Source organism: Corvus moneduloides, chromosome 18, assembly GCF_009650955.1.
Source record: "Corvus moneduloides isolate bCorMon1 chromosome 18, bCorMon1.pri, whole genome shotgun sequence".
NCBI classification, from domain to species: domain Eukaryota; kingdom Metazoa; phylum Chordata; class Aves; order Passeriformes; family Corvidae; genus Corvus; species Corvus moneduloides.
In genome coordinates this window covers 7,407,619-7,424,428 of record NC_045493.1, presented here as the reverse complement: position 1 = coordinate 7,424,428, position 16,810 = coordinate 7,407,619, and the positions used below count along the sequence as shown (strand labels likewise).

The 16,810-nt window shown below is 38.5% G+C and overlaps 1 protein-coding gene across 2 annotated transcripts in view; it reads right to left on the bottom strand.

Annotated features, from left to right (window-relative positions):
* The window catches only part of TANGO2 (transport and golgi organization 2 homolog), a 28,973-nt gene continuing 12,163 nt past the window's right edge, over positions 1-16,810 (bottom strand). For both annotated transcript variants that reach the window (XM_032127823.1, XM_032127824.1), the window contains exons 3-9: positions 16,233-16,321; positions 15,908-16,027; positions 14,807-14,921; positions 7,919-7,989; positions 6,419-6,572; positions 4,610-4,714; positions 1-2,839 (exon numbers count right to left, since the gene is read on the bottom strand). In XM_032127823.1, the coding sequence (XP_031983714.1) occupies positions 2,719-2,839; positions 4,610-4,714; positions 6,419-6,572; positions 7,919-7,989; positions 14,807-14,921; positions 15,908-16,027; positions 16,233-16,321 (775 nt within the window). In that variant the 3' untranslated portion in view covers positions 1-2,718. The remainder of the gene's footprint in view (positions 2,840-4,609; positions 4,715-6,418; positions 6,573-7,918; positions 7,990-14,806; positions 14,922-15,907; positions 16,028-16,232; positions 16,322-16,810) is intronic.

The window sequence follows — 16,810 nt, the reverse complement described above, 5'->3', positions numbered from 1 at the left end:
TAATGTCAACAAAGACTGGTCACCAGGTTGACTTTATTCTGATTCTAGTTTTGAACACACATGTAAACAACAATTATGATACAATTTTAAGCGAAAAAACATAACTGAGTTTTCACACATTTTAAAATTTCTTCCACTACCATTCCAATAGAAAAAAACCAGGAAACAAAAATCTCTTGCAAATGTATGACTTTGAAGAGATGGTATGTATAAGCAACTTAGTAAAATGCCATGCAATAGTTTCCTATGTACACTGTTTTCCTTTATATCCTTTAAAACTGGTATTTAAAATTCCCTTTTATTATTAAAAATACTTTTATAAAAATAAAACACTTTGTTAACTGTAGGTACAGTCTACTTTTTCCAGTAGATTCATTGCAACTCTAATTTGCACAGAGTAGATTATGCACTTCACAAATACCTTATCACTTTTATGGACAAGCACCACTTGCTGATATCTGCACAGCAGTCCTGATCCTGTTTCCACTGAAGCCAATGACAAAACTCTCACAAGCTTCCAAAGAAGTTAAAAAAGCTCACTTTATTAGCTACTCTGACATGATAAAAAACAACATCCGAGGTTTGGGCTCTTTCCTGTTTATTTTAATTATCAGCAAATCCCAGATCTAGAATTTTGATTCAAGCATAGCAAAATACATTATTATAATCTATATTTACATCTAAGCTCTGACTCGCCTTTCTTTGCCTATAGGTAAAAACTAAGAATAAATTTTCATTATTACAGGACTGCTATAAAAACCAAAGTTTATAAATGCTTTCAGCATGATACTGCATACAAGTATTTCGCTTAAGATAATGCCTTCAGAGAGAATGTCATGTTTAAATATCCACTATTTGTAAGTGGATATAAAAAAGTTTGCTATGCAAACTCTCAGAGCAAGCTATTGAGGGAGGGCTTTGTTTCTATGTATGCACGTGTCAAATTTAAGACAGCTATAGCTACTTCTTTGCATCTAAAAATAACAGTTAACATTTTTATCCATACAAACATAGGGTTTAAGAAGTCATCAAAAAATTAAAAAGGGCTGACCATTTCCTGCAGCTCAGGACAGTCTGGAAGGCTTCGAGTTCTAAACCACGTACAACACAACACGATGTTGATTGTCTTGCCATCAGGGTGGTCAAAAAGTCATTTATATAGAACTGAACCAACAGCCTGTGACTAGTGATGCAAGCAGTCCTGGTATCTAGAAGCTATTTAAATATGCAAATATAAAGAAGATATTTGACTAAATGCTGCTTTAGCATCTCCTGATACTTACAAATCTGGGAATGGCCTTTCACAGTACTTCACCTCAATGGAAAGTCTCATTTACTGCTGCCTCCGTTTTACACATGCACACGTGAGAAATGCCCAAACACACCAGCTTGAGTACAGAAACACAGCTGCACATGTTCCAAAGAGTATCAAGAATCTGGCTACTTTGCAATAATTAATTGAAGACAGAGGCTTGTGAAAAGAATAAAGTCAGCATACCTGAAGGAAAAAAAAGAGTGGTGATCCCCTACTAACCTAATATTCAGTATTCAAAATAAGTCAAAACAGAACACCAATAGAAACAAAAATAGCTTAGGGTTTTCAAATATCCTGATATTACCTAGAATCTTTTATTACCTACACTGGCACTGAATAATTGAAAAAAGCATGCATTTAAATAGCTTTTTAATTCACAGGTGCTAGAACATAGGAAGCACCTCTTAATACCCAACTTTCTCAGCAATTTAAGACTGCAACACTGCCACCTTACAACACATAACTATTTTTACTAAAAATCTATGAGCAGTCACTCTAGGCTGTAACCTATTATACAAATAAAGAAATGAATCCAAAATTTTGTATGTACAAAACAGCCGATACACAAAAACCTCATCTTCAGCTTGTGTTTGCAAACACGTTCCTATTCCTTACCTGCTTGCTGGGAAGAAAATAACAAAACCAATATTGCTAATTAGACTACCAGGAAACAGGATGTCACAGCACAAATAGTTTTATTCAGGTCAAAGATAAGCAAGTCTGCTCCTATGGTTCTTTCAGTAAAAGTGAACAGAGACTGAACTAAATTCCCTACTTTGATTCTCAGATGAAGTTTTAGAAATAAGATGTATTGCTGTACTATCTATAGAAAAACAAATGTAAAGAATTCCCCCTCTCTGCCCTCCCCAGGCAGAACCATTGCACCATGGCACTGAAAAGCTTAAATGAGACTAAAGCACTTAATACTACCCAGATAACATACATTCATTTAATGCACATTGGCATCAGCTGTACAATCTTAACAGCATATGTTGAAGGTAAAGCAAAATTTGGTAAAACCTTCATATAGAACAATAAAAGCAGCAAATGTTTCCTGCCATTAGAACTAAAAAAAGTTTAAGTCTACTTAAAACATCTTTAAAAAAATCCACACCCACAAAGAAGCACTGACTTTGTCTTGGACAAAGATGGCCTTGCCCTGAAGGCAGGGTGATATTAAATAAAATATTTCTGATTGTAAGTTGCTACTTCATGTAAAAACACCATCTTCATCTGGTTTTCTCCAAAGCATTTGTGAGCTTGATAGGGTATGCTACCAGTTTATTTAAACTTTTGCTTTCCTTGCTATTTTTAGCTTGTGGAGGCTGGCACAAAACATTTACTAGAGCTTAATGGCTTGTTCTGTCATTGCTATTATTACAAACCATTCATGTGGAAAGTTGTTAACTGTGCAGTTTGAATTCATAGGTGCTTGTTTTCCACTGGTTGACATCAGCATTGATCATGTTGCGCTCGGTGAAAGTAACGTGTCCCTCGGAATCGACAAGAACGACTGTGTTCGTCCTGCAACAGTGCAACAGCACAAGGTTAAGCCTGGGGTCCATCATAAAAACTTCCAGGGTGCTATCCCTCATTCCCAAATGTTTTAACTCTTTTTTTTTTACCCCTGAGCACATCATCATCACACGAGCAGGGCAGAAATCATCCTGGCAAGTTCAAATGGGCATTTTCAGTCCCTTCTTCTGTCACTCCACTGTCTTGATTCCCTGCTGCACTTGCAGCAGCTGACACACAAATCTGCTCATTGCAGAGTATGATAAAAGCTCAACTTAGTGCAAAGTGCTCCATTCAGAACGAAGTAGCATAAAACTAAGTGTTTCTTCACAGCCTACATGTACCCATAAGGAATATTCATATCAACAGTACTCTCTTCATTCCCCTCTTTCAAATCATCTGTCCATTAAGATTTAAACATTGTTAATTATAATCACAGGACACTGATATATGATCACAGAAAAAGGTTTCTCTCTCTAGGAACCTTCCAAAGGGGAAATCTGTTTTCATGAAAAGCACATGCCAGATGTGCATCTATTCCACTCTGCCTTGGGTAAGCTGTCATTTCTCTATGGACACTACAGTAACCTTCCACAGAGGGATGACTGACAGTAGGGATTTTCCACCATGCTATGTGGTGGCCTTTCCCAAGTCACTTCACAGTTGTTCACTCATATAAAAATGCACTTAATTTCCTCAGAAGAATATGGTGAGCCCCAGTTAACAACCTCTGCTCACTAAGCCCTGTTGCTAAGGGAAAGTAAGTGTGAGCATACAATTACAGCATTAGGGAGACTTGAAATGTGTGCTAATTCACCAGCAGAAGGTCAGTATTTCTACCAAGTTATCCCTGTTTCCTTTGAAATGGCTGGACTCCAATTTGTGAAGCAAGGGGAGGAAGGTGCTTTGTTACCATGTTAAGTCTTCATTAACCTATATTTAAAATGTTCTTTTAATACATTTTAAAGAAACCACTGTAAATGCTGAGTATCTCTTTCTCAGAATACCAACTTAAAATACCTACAGCAGTGAGCATTCTCTGCTTATCAACTCCCATCTCTGCAGAGGAAATACTATGGCTGACCATGCCACAGACCAATCTGACAAAATTATTGGCAGACTTAGAGCAGCAATTCCCTACCAGCAGCAAAAGGGTTCACCAGCAATTTTGTCTCGTTGAAGATTAAATAAAGATTTGCATTGTATTATTCTATTCTTCTTGCAGCTTTGGTGAAACAGTCAGAGCAGAGAGTGAGACTATCTCAGCAAAAACCGAAGCACCAGTTAGGGGAGAAGTGGAAATACAGGTTCTTCTGAACAAGAGCAATAGGTTTTTAATGTATGAAAATGGCAGATCCACTTTACGATGCCATGTCTAAGGCAAACTCTGATTCAGGAATGCAGATGACACGATTCCTGCTTGTGGAGGAGAAACGTGTTCTGCGGTATCTCTGGTAAGATCAAAGTTAAAGGTGCTCAGATCTGCTACTACACTGGGGAAGCAGGAGAACTATTATCTTGTCTGGGACAGGTTAAAGCTGTGCTGTGCTTTCCATCAAAGATGAACCACAATGTGAGCTTCAAATGCTCTTCAGCAGCAAATCCCAGACACTCAAATACTGACCAAGGAAATACATTACTGAATTATACCAGATTAATATCTGAAAAAAAAAAAAAATTAAAGCAGTCACTATAGAACTTAAACTTACACTAGCACAATTTTGATTTGAGATATGCTTTCATCCAGTACACATCTATTTCTGGCAATGAATTTTTTACCTTGTTCCGTAACCTGGGCAACGAACACATAAAGCTGCATACTTGTTCAATATAGGACGGATATAGTCCTTCCCTTGGTCTTCAATTGCAGGGTCTGGTAATTGACTGAAAAAAAGTAGTAAACTAGTTTAAAAAAATCAAAAATCCTCCAATATTAACACATTCATCCGTCTTGAACTGGAAGGAATTCCAGGACATCCTTGAGATCACAGTCAAAGGCAAGGCTGAAGCAGAAGAGAGGGGGTAAAGGAGAAAAACCCATCAGGAAAGAATGGAATTCTAAGATTAGGCCAACCCCTGTAAGCACTAAATTTCTGTAATATGCACACACAAAGAGATCACAAAGTAATATGAAACAGGATATTTTAAGAAAGTTCAAAGCTAGTGCATTCCACATGTTCATATTTATTATGAAAAGATAATTTCATCTTCAAGTGTGATTTGGAAAGATTACAGGCTTAGTTTTAAATATTGCTTTTTGTAAGTAAATATTTCCCTTTTGTAGTCAGATGGTTTCAGATGAGATCAAATGGAATTACTGAACATTAAGAGAAGATCATTTGACTATATTGTATCTTATACCTTCGTCTTTTTACTAGTAAAAAGTATAACAATTTTTTAAAAAATCACTTGATCTGATAGCAGATGAAAAAAGCAATTAGGACAGCTTAGCAGACTTCCCAATTACTACTCATTGCTCAGATGTCTGAGTTCTTATATAAACATTTATTTTGAACGACTGAAAAATGCCACATTCATGAATGCTGGCATTAAAATTCGCTGTTAAGTTTGGGAAATTGGATCTATACACCAGAAACAGCTTTCCTTCAACTCTAATCACTTCCCAGACAGATAAAGGACAAGGTAAACATGGAAGTTACTGGATGGTGAGCAGTGATATGAATTTAGACCACAGCATCTCCTGCACCCTACTCCATGTCTGCACACTGAAGTGGTATCAAGTTCCTTTCTTTCTGAACATCCAGCTGATGGGCTCAGGTTCACTGTGCAATCAGTTGTGAGTGCAGGAACCTTCCTTATCAAACTCATCTCTTGGGAACTTCCTTGACTGGAACTTCCTTGAGAATTCCTACAGCTGAATTGTACAAATACTTCCTTATCTCCTTCCCCCACTTAGCCTGAAACAACTGCACTTTTGAGGAAGGCAGCTAGTTGTACTTTGAAAATGGCTTGCTTCTCCACCCTCTGTGCAGCAATACAGAACAGTAAAAGCTACTAATACAAACCTGCTCACCACCTGTGACGGTGCTGAGGCCCTGGCACAGGTTACCCAGAGAAGCTGTGGATGCCCCATCCCTGCAAGTGTTCAAGGCCAGGCTGGATGGGTCTCTCAGCAACCTGGGCTAGTGGACAGTGTCCCTGTCCATGACAGAGGTTGGCACTAGAAGACCTTTAAGGTCCCTTCTAACCCAAATCATCTCATGATCTATTTAAACAAGTGCTTTTTCTAAGTGCAGTAACCAAACCTACCTGAACCTCCAAAAGGCTGACAGCAAGCAGCTTATACATCCCTAGTCATGCACTCATTGCCCTTACTAAGAGAAGTGCAATCTTTAAAAGAAAAGGGCACAGAGAAACCAGTGCACAGCTGATGAGTTCTAAGACTGCAGTAGTCTTAATTGTGTCTCCTGCTTAAAAATCAATACTGTTGAAAGTCAGACTTTGTGAGAACAGTACTTTCAACTAACATCAAGGTGAAGTGCTTTTTTCTTTCAAAACAGTTTCAATATGCATTTTTTAAATGGGTCATATTGCATTTTGAGTGAATTCCAGCTATCGTGTTCTTACGGCTCTTGATTATTCATCACTGTAAGAAGCTCCTTCACCAAGTCTTCTTTGGTAAGGTCTTGACTTCTCGTGACCACTTCTGTGAAAAGCTGCTTCCCATACTGAAGCTTCTTCCATGGTGTATCCAACAAAGAATTACTCAAGCCATATATTCCTACACACACACACAAAAAAGCCAAACAAAAAATAAACCAATTTAATTGGAAAGTGCATTCTGGTGATTTCAGTTGTCATTACAGATTTTAAAAAAAATTATAAAGTGCAAGTGATTCCCCAGGTAACCTTGACCTGCAGGTGTGCCATAAACACACAAGCCCCATTACTGAACAGGAGAATACAGCAGGCTGGGCTTACGCTGGGCTGTGCTTAAGCACTCCCCTGTGCTAATGCTCAGTACTTGGTTTCAGTTGTACTCTAATCCACATCTACAGCAGTTAGTTTTAATTTCTGGTTTGCTAAACTATGAAGAAGGCACAATAGAATTATATAATTTCTGCAACCTAGTCTTGTCCAGTTTAGCTGTATTAATTATAAGTTATCTTTGCCTCTGATTCTACTCTATGGAAAAACACTGCAAAGGAACATTGGATGACAAGAAGGACCTCTCTCTTTAGAGGCATCCCCTCAGCACAATCCAGACAAGAGAGATTACCAAACATCATCTCCTCCTGAAGGCAGCCATGTGCACAGGAGGCTGTTGTCTAAGCACAGAGACCGTAACTATCTTTGGTACAGTCTGCAGATACCCAGTATTTGTGACTCAGTTTCTCATTACAATATGGCCAGATTTTAAATTTTAAAAAAAAGTCTGTATTAAAACCTGTTTTATGTTTGTAGTTGTACAAAATCTAACAGTTATTTCCAAGAATTTATGCTGTAATTGCTCCAGTAACAATTTGCCTACTGCCAGACACATTTTGACCATTAACCTAAGCCCACAAAACAAGGCTCTGCCATCAACTGCTATCAACCAGCTACACTGCTCAGAGCCTTCCATGTGCCTGGTTCCACTTAAACTGCCTTTTTGATGATGAATTCTGGAGCTTTGCTCTCTCTAGCTAGCTAGCAAAGAACTAGACTTGAAATATTTTAAAATCAATCCACCTGCTAGACAGATTTTTTTTTTAAAGCCAACTCTGTCCGTGGGGGAGCACAGTCATAGTGTGACCTTCAAACTGCTGGGTAAGGGGAGTTAGGGTCAGATCCTTTGAAAACTCCGTTTCTCAAGACAGACTTCCGTCCTGTTACCAAGCAGTATTCTACTAATTGCACTGCAGGTGGGTACACTGGCACAGACAGAAACTTCTAATGAATTATTGATTCTTTACTGAAATTTATTAACAAAAACTTAAATGAATTCAAGGACATTGAAAAAAAATTTTTTTTAACGAATGTAAAAAAAAAAGTCAGTGAAGACAATGCTTAAGTAGCTAAATTACTAGAACAGTACACAGCTATGTAAGAAAAAGTAATATCCAGACCCTTCTGAAGAAAACCTACCAGCATTTAGGAAAACAGGTTCTGGTTCTCCTTTGTTTCCATAGTAGCAAATTACATCTCCTTTGGTGGTACTGAAAAATATAAATACAAGTTTCTCCTTGAAAAGCCATCAGCTTCTGTATTTGATTATGCTTTAATTTCATGCAATCTTTGAGCACAGTAAGATGCTTCTCCCACTGTTACTCCGATGATACCAGACATTGATGAGTTTTATTACTTTCCTCCTCTGAAAACACTGTATTAGCTGCACCACTATCAAGAACTACCATTATCATTTTTAAACATAATAATGCAATAAAATTCAGTAAACCCCTGTAACTTCTGCATGGAAGTAGCCAGGCTTAATGACAAAAACCTGTATGGTTTTGATTAACTGGAGATTTAGTTGCTTGGGAGAAGGGGGCATGTGAAAACAAAGGAACTGTCCATCACAGCAAGTACCCTTTTCACCATCACCTCTTTTGAATCCTTCCTGCATTCTAAACCACTGACTGCTGTGGGCCATTTTAGATGGCAGAAGTGCATTTGAGGCCCACTTCCAGCATTGCTGCAGGGCAGAGTTGGGTTCTTTGTGCATCTCTTGGCTGTTTTCAGGTGACTGTAGTCACTGAATCTCTCTCTAATTGTAGGCACTGGCTGCAGCGCTCGCTCTCTCTTGTGGACAGAGTACAGGGAGGGTCTTGCACAAGGTTCAGAGACAGCTTCCAACATTGCCAACAACTCTTATTTGACAGAGATGGTATCAGCATATCCAAACAGCAGAGACTGAAGGAGTCACACTGATATTGACAACACAAACACCAAACCTACTGATAAGGGAAAAGAAAAGAAAGAGAGTCATCAATAAGTCATGTGTGTCCTGTGGGAAACGGACTGCCATTAGATGGCTCACTCTCAACATCCCTCAATCAGCTGACACTGAAAAGTGATTCCTCAGATCACTTCTGGTTGGTGGGGTTTGCCTTTTTTTTTTTTAATTTCCCAGAATACAGCAATGAGATCTAATTCTGTATTTTCCCCTAGTGATTTACTTGCTCACAGTTACCAACAAACACATTCTGCCATAGTTCAGTTTTTAATTTGTCTCCCAATCTCCAGCTCCTTAGACAGCAGATAAGACTTTTTTCAATTGGGGAAAAAAAAAAGAAACACAAAACTTCCAGTTAAGATTGAATTTGGATTAAGTGGCATAAAACATAATACAGGAGAGAAGCCATTTCCAACTCCTCATTTTTTTCTTAAGATAAAAAGGAGTATCTCTGCGCTGATGCAAATCAGAGTATATAGAATGCAATCTCATTAATGATGTACTGGAACTTAAATTGCTCTGCATAACTTAGCATCCGCTACTCAAACCTTAATAACAAGCAAAACAGTCTTGATTTAGCTGTTTATATTCTTCTTGAAAAGCCATTATGAAAGACATTCTACAGTGTCCTTTGCAAGACAGCCAAATGAAGAAGGAAATATTAACTTATTAATTATAGAAGTCAGAGGAGTCAAGAAGAGGAATACAAAAAAGCCCCCATAAAGCAAAAATAGAACTGTCTTTCTCTGTGCACTACTGTTCCTACTCCCAAATCCATGAGAGCTTTCTGATACCACACAGAAAGATGATCAAGTTTTTCAGCACAGGCAGAAGACAGCAATTACAGCAGGCATATTGTGTACTCTTATTTTTATTGTTAAATATCATATAAGAAGACCCCGGTTACTTAATTTGCTATTTATCTACTGTTACAAGAAATGTGTAATTTTTCTGAACTTTCCTCTAGTGGCTTAAAGGACATTTATTTTCCTTATCTTTTTTCTTCTCATCCTTAGGACTCTTGTTCAATTTTATTTATGTTGATATCAAGACTTACTGACCACCGGAACTCTCCAGAGACAACAGCCCACCTTAGTTTTTTTCAGTTAAGACATCAGCAATTACACAAACTATTGTATTGGTGCATTAAGTACTCTCTTTTCAAATACCTGCTGTAGAAGGTCTGTGAAGAGAAAAGATCAGAGCAATTGTTATCACCTGAGGTCTCACAAGACAGTGTTAGATGGAAAGGTGGACAAATGGCCCAAGCAAGCCCTGGAACACAGCTTAAGACAAGGCCTGTCATAGGTGAGACTGCATGCTCAGTAAGTAAGCACTGCTGACTTCCTTTAGAATGGCTTTTTATGTGAAAGAATATAATCCTCTAGCATGTCTTCCGAGATTTTTGTCACTAACAAATTCAGTAACAAGATCCCCTGGAGCTTCTCAAGAAGATGGGGAACACATAGGAACTGCAGGGTCACTAATTCAGGACATCCGTATCTTACTGTATCCACAGTCCCTCAGATGCGTGTTTTCACTCACCTCCACTGCAACACTGCTGCTGTCTTCCGTCAAGAGAAGACTAAAGCCTCCCAAGAGACTTCTGAAATGGGCAGACTTTCAAAATTTAGTTCACTGTGCCAGTTAGCTACTCTTTCTTTAATCATTTGGCTCTGCCTATTCCCTTCCTACTGTTTACAGGTACTCAGTACTGAACATCAAAGCAGAAGCCAAGATGAAAAAAAATCACCGTAAGCTTGATTGCAGCAATAGCCTCAAAACCCTGGCCCGTACTCAAGATTCTCTTCCCTCCCAGCCTTACAAGTATAGATACCAATTTCACTGGAGAAGTAATAAAAGCATAATTAAAGTGATGACAATAGGACCCAATAGACATATTTTTAAATCCCAGCCATAGCTGATGGCAGAAAGAAACTAAAATTATGCTCTTAGATACATCATTCTGTCAAAAAATGTAAGCAATAATAAATGTTCTAGGAAATATTCTAGGCAGCACAAATCTGAGTAGTAATAGAAGCTTCACAGCAACATGAAAGCCATACAGAGTTTGCCATAATCACTTCTTAATGCTGGTGAAACATAAGCAATGCCCTTCTGCATCCCTGCCCTGGTTCAACTTCAAGGTGGCTCCAAGTCATGTCCAACAAAAACGCAGAATGAAAGAAAAAGAAAAAAGTAGTGAGGCAGTAAAGCTCCACAGAGTGTGGTTATCACTAAGTGATCACTCCCCTGGGCACTGAGCTACAGACTGGGCACTCTGCTACAGACAAGGACATTGGATTGTTTTATGAATAATGTGCACATGTATTTTTTGTGCAAGGACAAAAGATGAAACTGGCAGCTTGAAATGCTGTACGGTCATTTCAAATAAGTAGTATGGTTTACAGATTCATTTTCTTTTCTTCAATCTTCATCAGCTATATCAGGAAACTCTTTCTGTTCTGAAGCTAAAAACAAGCAAACACCAAACCACCAACTATAAAGCCCAAACATATACCACATACTGTCAAATAAAATGGTGAAAAGAATTCTGCCAGATACAGCATACAAAGTCTGCCTTAAAACACTACTTTGATTTTGCTGTCAGTGTCTAAACATGTCTTTGGTCCTGTCCTAGTATTTTGGGCCAGGCAGAAGGGCCAGAGGAAAGAGATAAAAAGTTTTTCAGAAGCATTTTTCTTTCTTTTGACATTGGACTGTCCATCCGTCCACTGGAAATGACTAAAGAGCTATGCAGAAATACCGCATTTTCATGAGGGAACCGCAAGAAGCAAGACAAGTGTACTCTGCAAAAGGTGATATTGTATCACCTCTTGTGCACGAGAAGTGCATGAGAAGAAATGTAAATCAGCTTACAGAGCAATCCCGCTGCCTTGATCATCCATGTTCTTTCCACACCAGCATTCTGACCTTCTCCCTTTTTACTGAAAAGGCACCTAAATCCAATCTCTGAAGAGCAATCAAATCCCTCCCACCCAGCCAGGTCATGGTAACTACGCTGAAGGGAGAGCCTGCAGGTGATGGTATAATTTACTACATGTTCTCTGCAGGGATTGAAAACTGGCTGTGACAAGGGAGAGCAGAAAAGCTCACCCAAAAGGCATTTTTCTGCAATCCCCTCCAGCTGACTTGTTTGTAAGGGACAATTTGTCTGTTCATCATGGAGAAAGTGATTCACTCCTGTTACACAGTGATCTTATTGCAGATAAACTATATGGGTTCTAACTGACAGCCTGTCAGAGACTCTACATTTGCTGGGTGGGTGACAAGAAGCTGCCAGTTTGTCCTTCAGGGCAGTCTGTATTACATACTTGTAAGGAGCACAAATGAAATGCTGCCACAGCAGCCCTGACATAAGTTGGAGATACCCATTAAAGCCTAAGTAGGTGCAGCAGTGGATTTGTTGGACATAAACACAGGTTTCCCCAGAACTGAAATGATGTCCTGATCATCAACAAAAGCAGCTCACTGCCTTCAGGTATTACCACAAATAGAGAAAGAAGGAAACCTCCCTTGAATATTGAGCAGATATTTACTTAGAGACCAGCCCAGCCTCTGATAACCTTGTTCCTCTCCAATCAGACCTATGGATAGTCAGAATGAGAGGAGTGGCAACACTGCCTTCCTGGAAGCCAACTTTGCAGCTGCACAAGATTCCAAACAGACACTGTTTGCCACATGCTATAATTCGACATAAAAGTATGTTTAGCATAACTGGATAAATATTCATGACTCTCATACTCAGCAGGTACACCCAAGATGATAAACTGAAAAATGAGAAAAATGAAAGTACTAAGTAATTTTCCTAAAACAAGAAATCAATAGTATTCAAATTGACATCAAGAGATGCCACAGAGTAAATAGATTATTACACTATAAGTGTCAAAATCCATGCATGTTAAAAATAAGAGTCACACCAAGCTGTGGAAATAAACAATGAGATTTTACAACCCGTATAGCTTTTTCCTGCTCTCCTTCTCATATTACTGCACCTGTCATCTAGCATACTGTCATCACAATCACACAGAGAGAAAATAAAAATTTTTTTTCTGAAATGTGCACCTGAAGATTCAAATATTGTAAATCTCTCTAAATATGCTGCTTGCAGTCAGCAGGATCATGTGCTCAGGTATACCCCTTTCCACCAGTGCTTCATTTACACTTTCAATCTGAGTTGCCTCTCCATTTCATACACTCTAACAGAGCCAATAGCTGTTTGTTACACAATGGAAGAACGTGTTAAGAATAGTCCTCTATCTTTGTTTTGGACAGTAACATGGCCCAACAAAATAGCATCAACTACAATAACATTTTCTATTTACGCAGAGAAGTACCTCCCATTCATATACCACATTTCTCTTAGGAGTAATTCTAATTTCCTAAAATGACAAGTTTACAAATCTTATTGAAATTGCTCTGCATCATTAGCTTGCCAAGAATTTCATTTCATCAGAGTGTCCAAGGCTAAGGACACGTCGAAATGGAGAAGTTAATCAACACACACAGCTTTCAGAGTGGTACTCAACAAGGAATTATGACCTGTATCACCACGGAAAGACTATTCAATTGAGCATACAACTCTCTATCAGCCCAGCATGGAGGAATAAACAAACAAAACTAACACAGGAATTATTTCCTTAAATAATATCAATCAAACTTACTTTAATATCATCATACTAGCAGCCATTATGACTATTCTATTTACCTAAACTAAAACGAAGAGACTCAAACTTACTGCTTGCTAGGTCACACTTTGAATATCATGTTTGCTTGAAAACATCTATTTCTTCTGCTGCCTTTTCAGTTAAAGATAGCCTTCAAATTTATGCAATCTAGCCAGGCAGCAACATATGGCAGAAAGCACAAAAAGTCAAATCCTCTGACCATGGTAAAAATTAATTCAGGCAACTGAAAAATTTTGGGAAGTCTCTGGTGGGACAATAAACTTTATAAAGTAGATAGTAAAAATACCAAAAAGCATCAAACTCTCCAAATCCCTAGCCTGCTTCTGGATTGAATTTCTGGAAACCTATATGTTTACTTCTAAGCAGGTTCACCAAGCAGAAATACACTCACGTTATCTTCACAGAACTGACTGATAAGTCTGAGCCACCAGCTGAAGGTGGTTTAATACAGAAAGTGGAAAATGTAAACACAAGGCCAGTTAGTGAGAGGGTGCTAGAAATTATTTCCACTGAAAAGAGTAAACACTGTGGCCTTCTGCTTTAAGTGTATTCCCAGAAGCATGCAGAAAAGCTGAGTGGGAGAAGGCCCTGCACCATCAGGTTGTCGAATAAGATGAATGCTTTGCACCAAGTGGGCCAAAGCAGCAGTGTTCTCCTGGCAGTTTAGATGTGCTCCCGGTCATGCAGTGTGCATCCAACTCGGAACTGACACACGGCCTGGAGATGGCTTAGCCCTGGATTTCCATTCTTCTCCATCAGGCAGAATGCAAGGGAAAATCAGCAGATATACTTGTGCATAGACACATGCACACGCAGTGGAAAGGATTGCGCCAACCACACTGATTATAATCAAGCATCAAACATCCTTTCTCAGCTACAGAAACCTTAAGTTAATGTTTATTTGTCTTGTGCTGATTTTTACTGTTTCATGAAAGATTCACGGACACTCTGACAGGAACAATAGCTTGAAAGCTTCCAGCTGTTCTTCCTGCTGCAGCATGTCAACTCTCTGAGAAAAAAGGTGTCTGAGAAATTATGAGCCAAGGTTTTGTTTTCTCAAAATACAAGCCCCAGAGCCTCCAGGGTAAAGACTGGCTATGGCCTATCAGGGAGTCGCAAGAAGTTTTGTGGGGAGCACTGGTTAGAATACAAGACAGCCCTCCAGTGTTTGAAAGACAAAAAAATAACAAAGGAAAGGAGGACTACAATAAAATTAGGACCTTGAATGCCAATTAGCAAAAACCATGAGCTCTAACTTTAGTTTGTGACGGGCTTTTGTATTGTTACACTTCGGTGCTATGATGTGTATGTACAGCACTGTTATTATCTTTCTCCCTCTGACATTTGAACTGTGATGTTTTGTAGACTTACTTCAAGTCAGCTGCTAATAAATTAAATCCATTGTAAAGATGTCCCTCTACTGATACTTTCTTCAAGTAAGAGTAGCTGTCCAGATCTGCAGTCAAGAAGTTTGTTACAAGAGCACCTAAGAAAGAGAAGTACATAGAGCAACTTGTATGTGTACGCTCACTATTCTGACAGGCCTGGTAAAATAAACAGAAACATAAAGATTCCTGTTGCCAAAAGGCTGTAACAGTGGAAAAAAACCCCAAACACAAAATAAACCAAGTAACGAACCAACCTTTAAAAGTCTTACATCATTGTACCATGTTCACATTAAGACCTTGACTTTTACTCTGAAGAACTCAGTCAAAAGCTCTTGGCCAAAAATTCTACAGAATTCACATTTACTAACTACTCTGGACTGGATGCACCTTTCTTCTCCTCCCACCTCACAAATTCTTTCTTGTCTTGCTTCATTTCCCTTATACATGACCCTAAAATGAATTACAAATGACATGGTCCATTTCTCTGTATGACACCTTTGTCATTGCAATATATTCCCAATCCAGTACCATATGACAGTTACAAACAGACCTATTTTTACTTTAAAAAACCCCACAGATGTGCTGTTTTGAGCATCCTCTTTGAAAAAGGGTTTTTCCTATTATTTCTGCTCCTCTGATTTATCAATGCAGAAGAAGAATCTTTTAGGCTACCTCCAGCATAATCCAAGTTGCATTCCCTAACACAGGTGTTTGAATATGAATATACACTTTAAAAAAGTCTGCTGTGATCTAAAACTAGGTCAATGCTTGGCTAGTTGTTCTGCCTGTTAATTAGAATTACTTTCCAGAGGAGACGGTGCTGCTGAATTTCTTGTCTGAATTCAACTTCAGGCTCTAAGCACTACATCTTGTTTTACTTTTGCCTCAAAAAATCATTATCCAAGTCAAGTTCCTCACATACGTACTCAAACTCATCAGTTCAAAAAATCTGTTTACAGCACATAAACATTCTATTTGTCCATAAAGCTGTGTTAGGAAAATTAATTTTGTAATCATCATTATTTTACTGGAACACCAGGCTTTATTTGTCCACTTTCTTTTTTTTATTTCAACTCCTTCATACCTCTTCCTTTTGCATTTTTATCAATCTTTGGCTGCATATAGTTTGTCAGGGCCGCCATCTTGCCTTTCTTACTGATTCCCAGCCATGTCCCACCTTCTTTGCCCTCCTCCATATCCAGACCTAATGGAATAAGTAAGAGTTAGGTTATTAAATACATTAAAATTAAAAAATGTTTCAAACTTACAACATGTTTTCCTTAGATGTATAAGGAAGAAGAAAATTTCTTATTAGAAAGGCAACACCATCACCCTAATAATAAAAAATCCGTGCCATGATTCCCTTATAAATGATATAAAAACCACTCAAAACAGCAGGACATACATACCACTAAGGATCTCATTGCTGCTGTCCCAAAACTCGGCCGATTTGGATGGTCTGTGGTAAAATTCATCCCTATTAGCTGCTAGAATAAGCCTGTAGAACACAAGAGGAAAAAAGACACTATTACTTACAAATGTGGAGCTTCACAGTACAGGCAGGAGAAGAATCCAATTTTTTCCAGAGCATTAACTCATTTTAAGCATGAAACCATCCTTTATCTCCCATCTCACCTTTACCACTCAGTGTAAAGGTTGACTGACGTCTGACAACAGCCTCTTCTCTCACTGTCACTGACTCAGCAAGTCCATCTTGTGAGTGAATGAGGCAACCAGCATCTTCAAAAAATACTTACAACAGAAGACACTGAATTAAGATCACACAAACAACCTTAAGATTCCTCAGCACAAAGTTACAGCTTAATGAAAGAAAATTATTATTACTTTGAAATTATTTTTTTTTAAAAGTGTTTTTCATCGGTAGAACATCCTCACCTGGGGAGCAGGTAACGGATCTGGCTGATCCAAGTAAAGGTAAAAGACAACTGTGGCCCCAGGCAAGCCCTGTGTGGAAACTCAGGGAAGC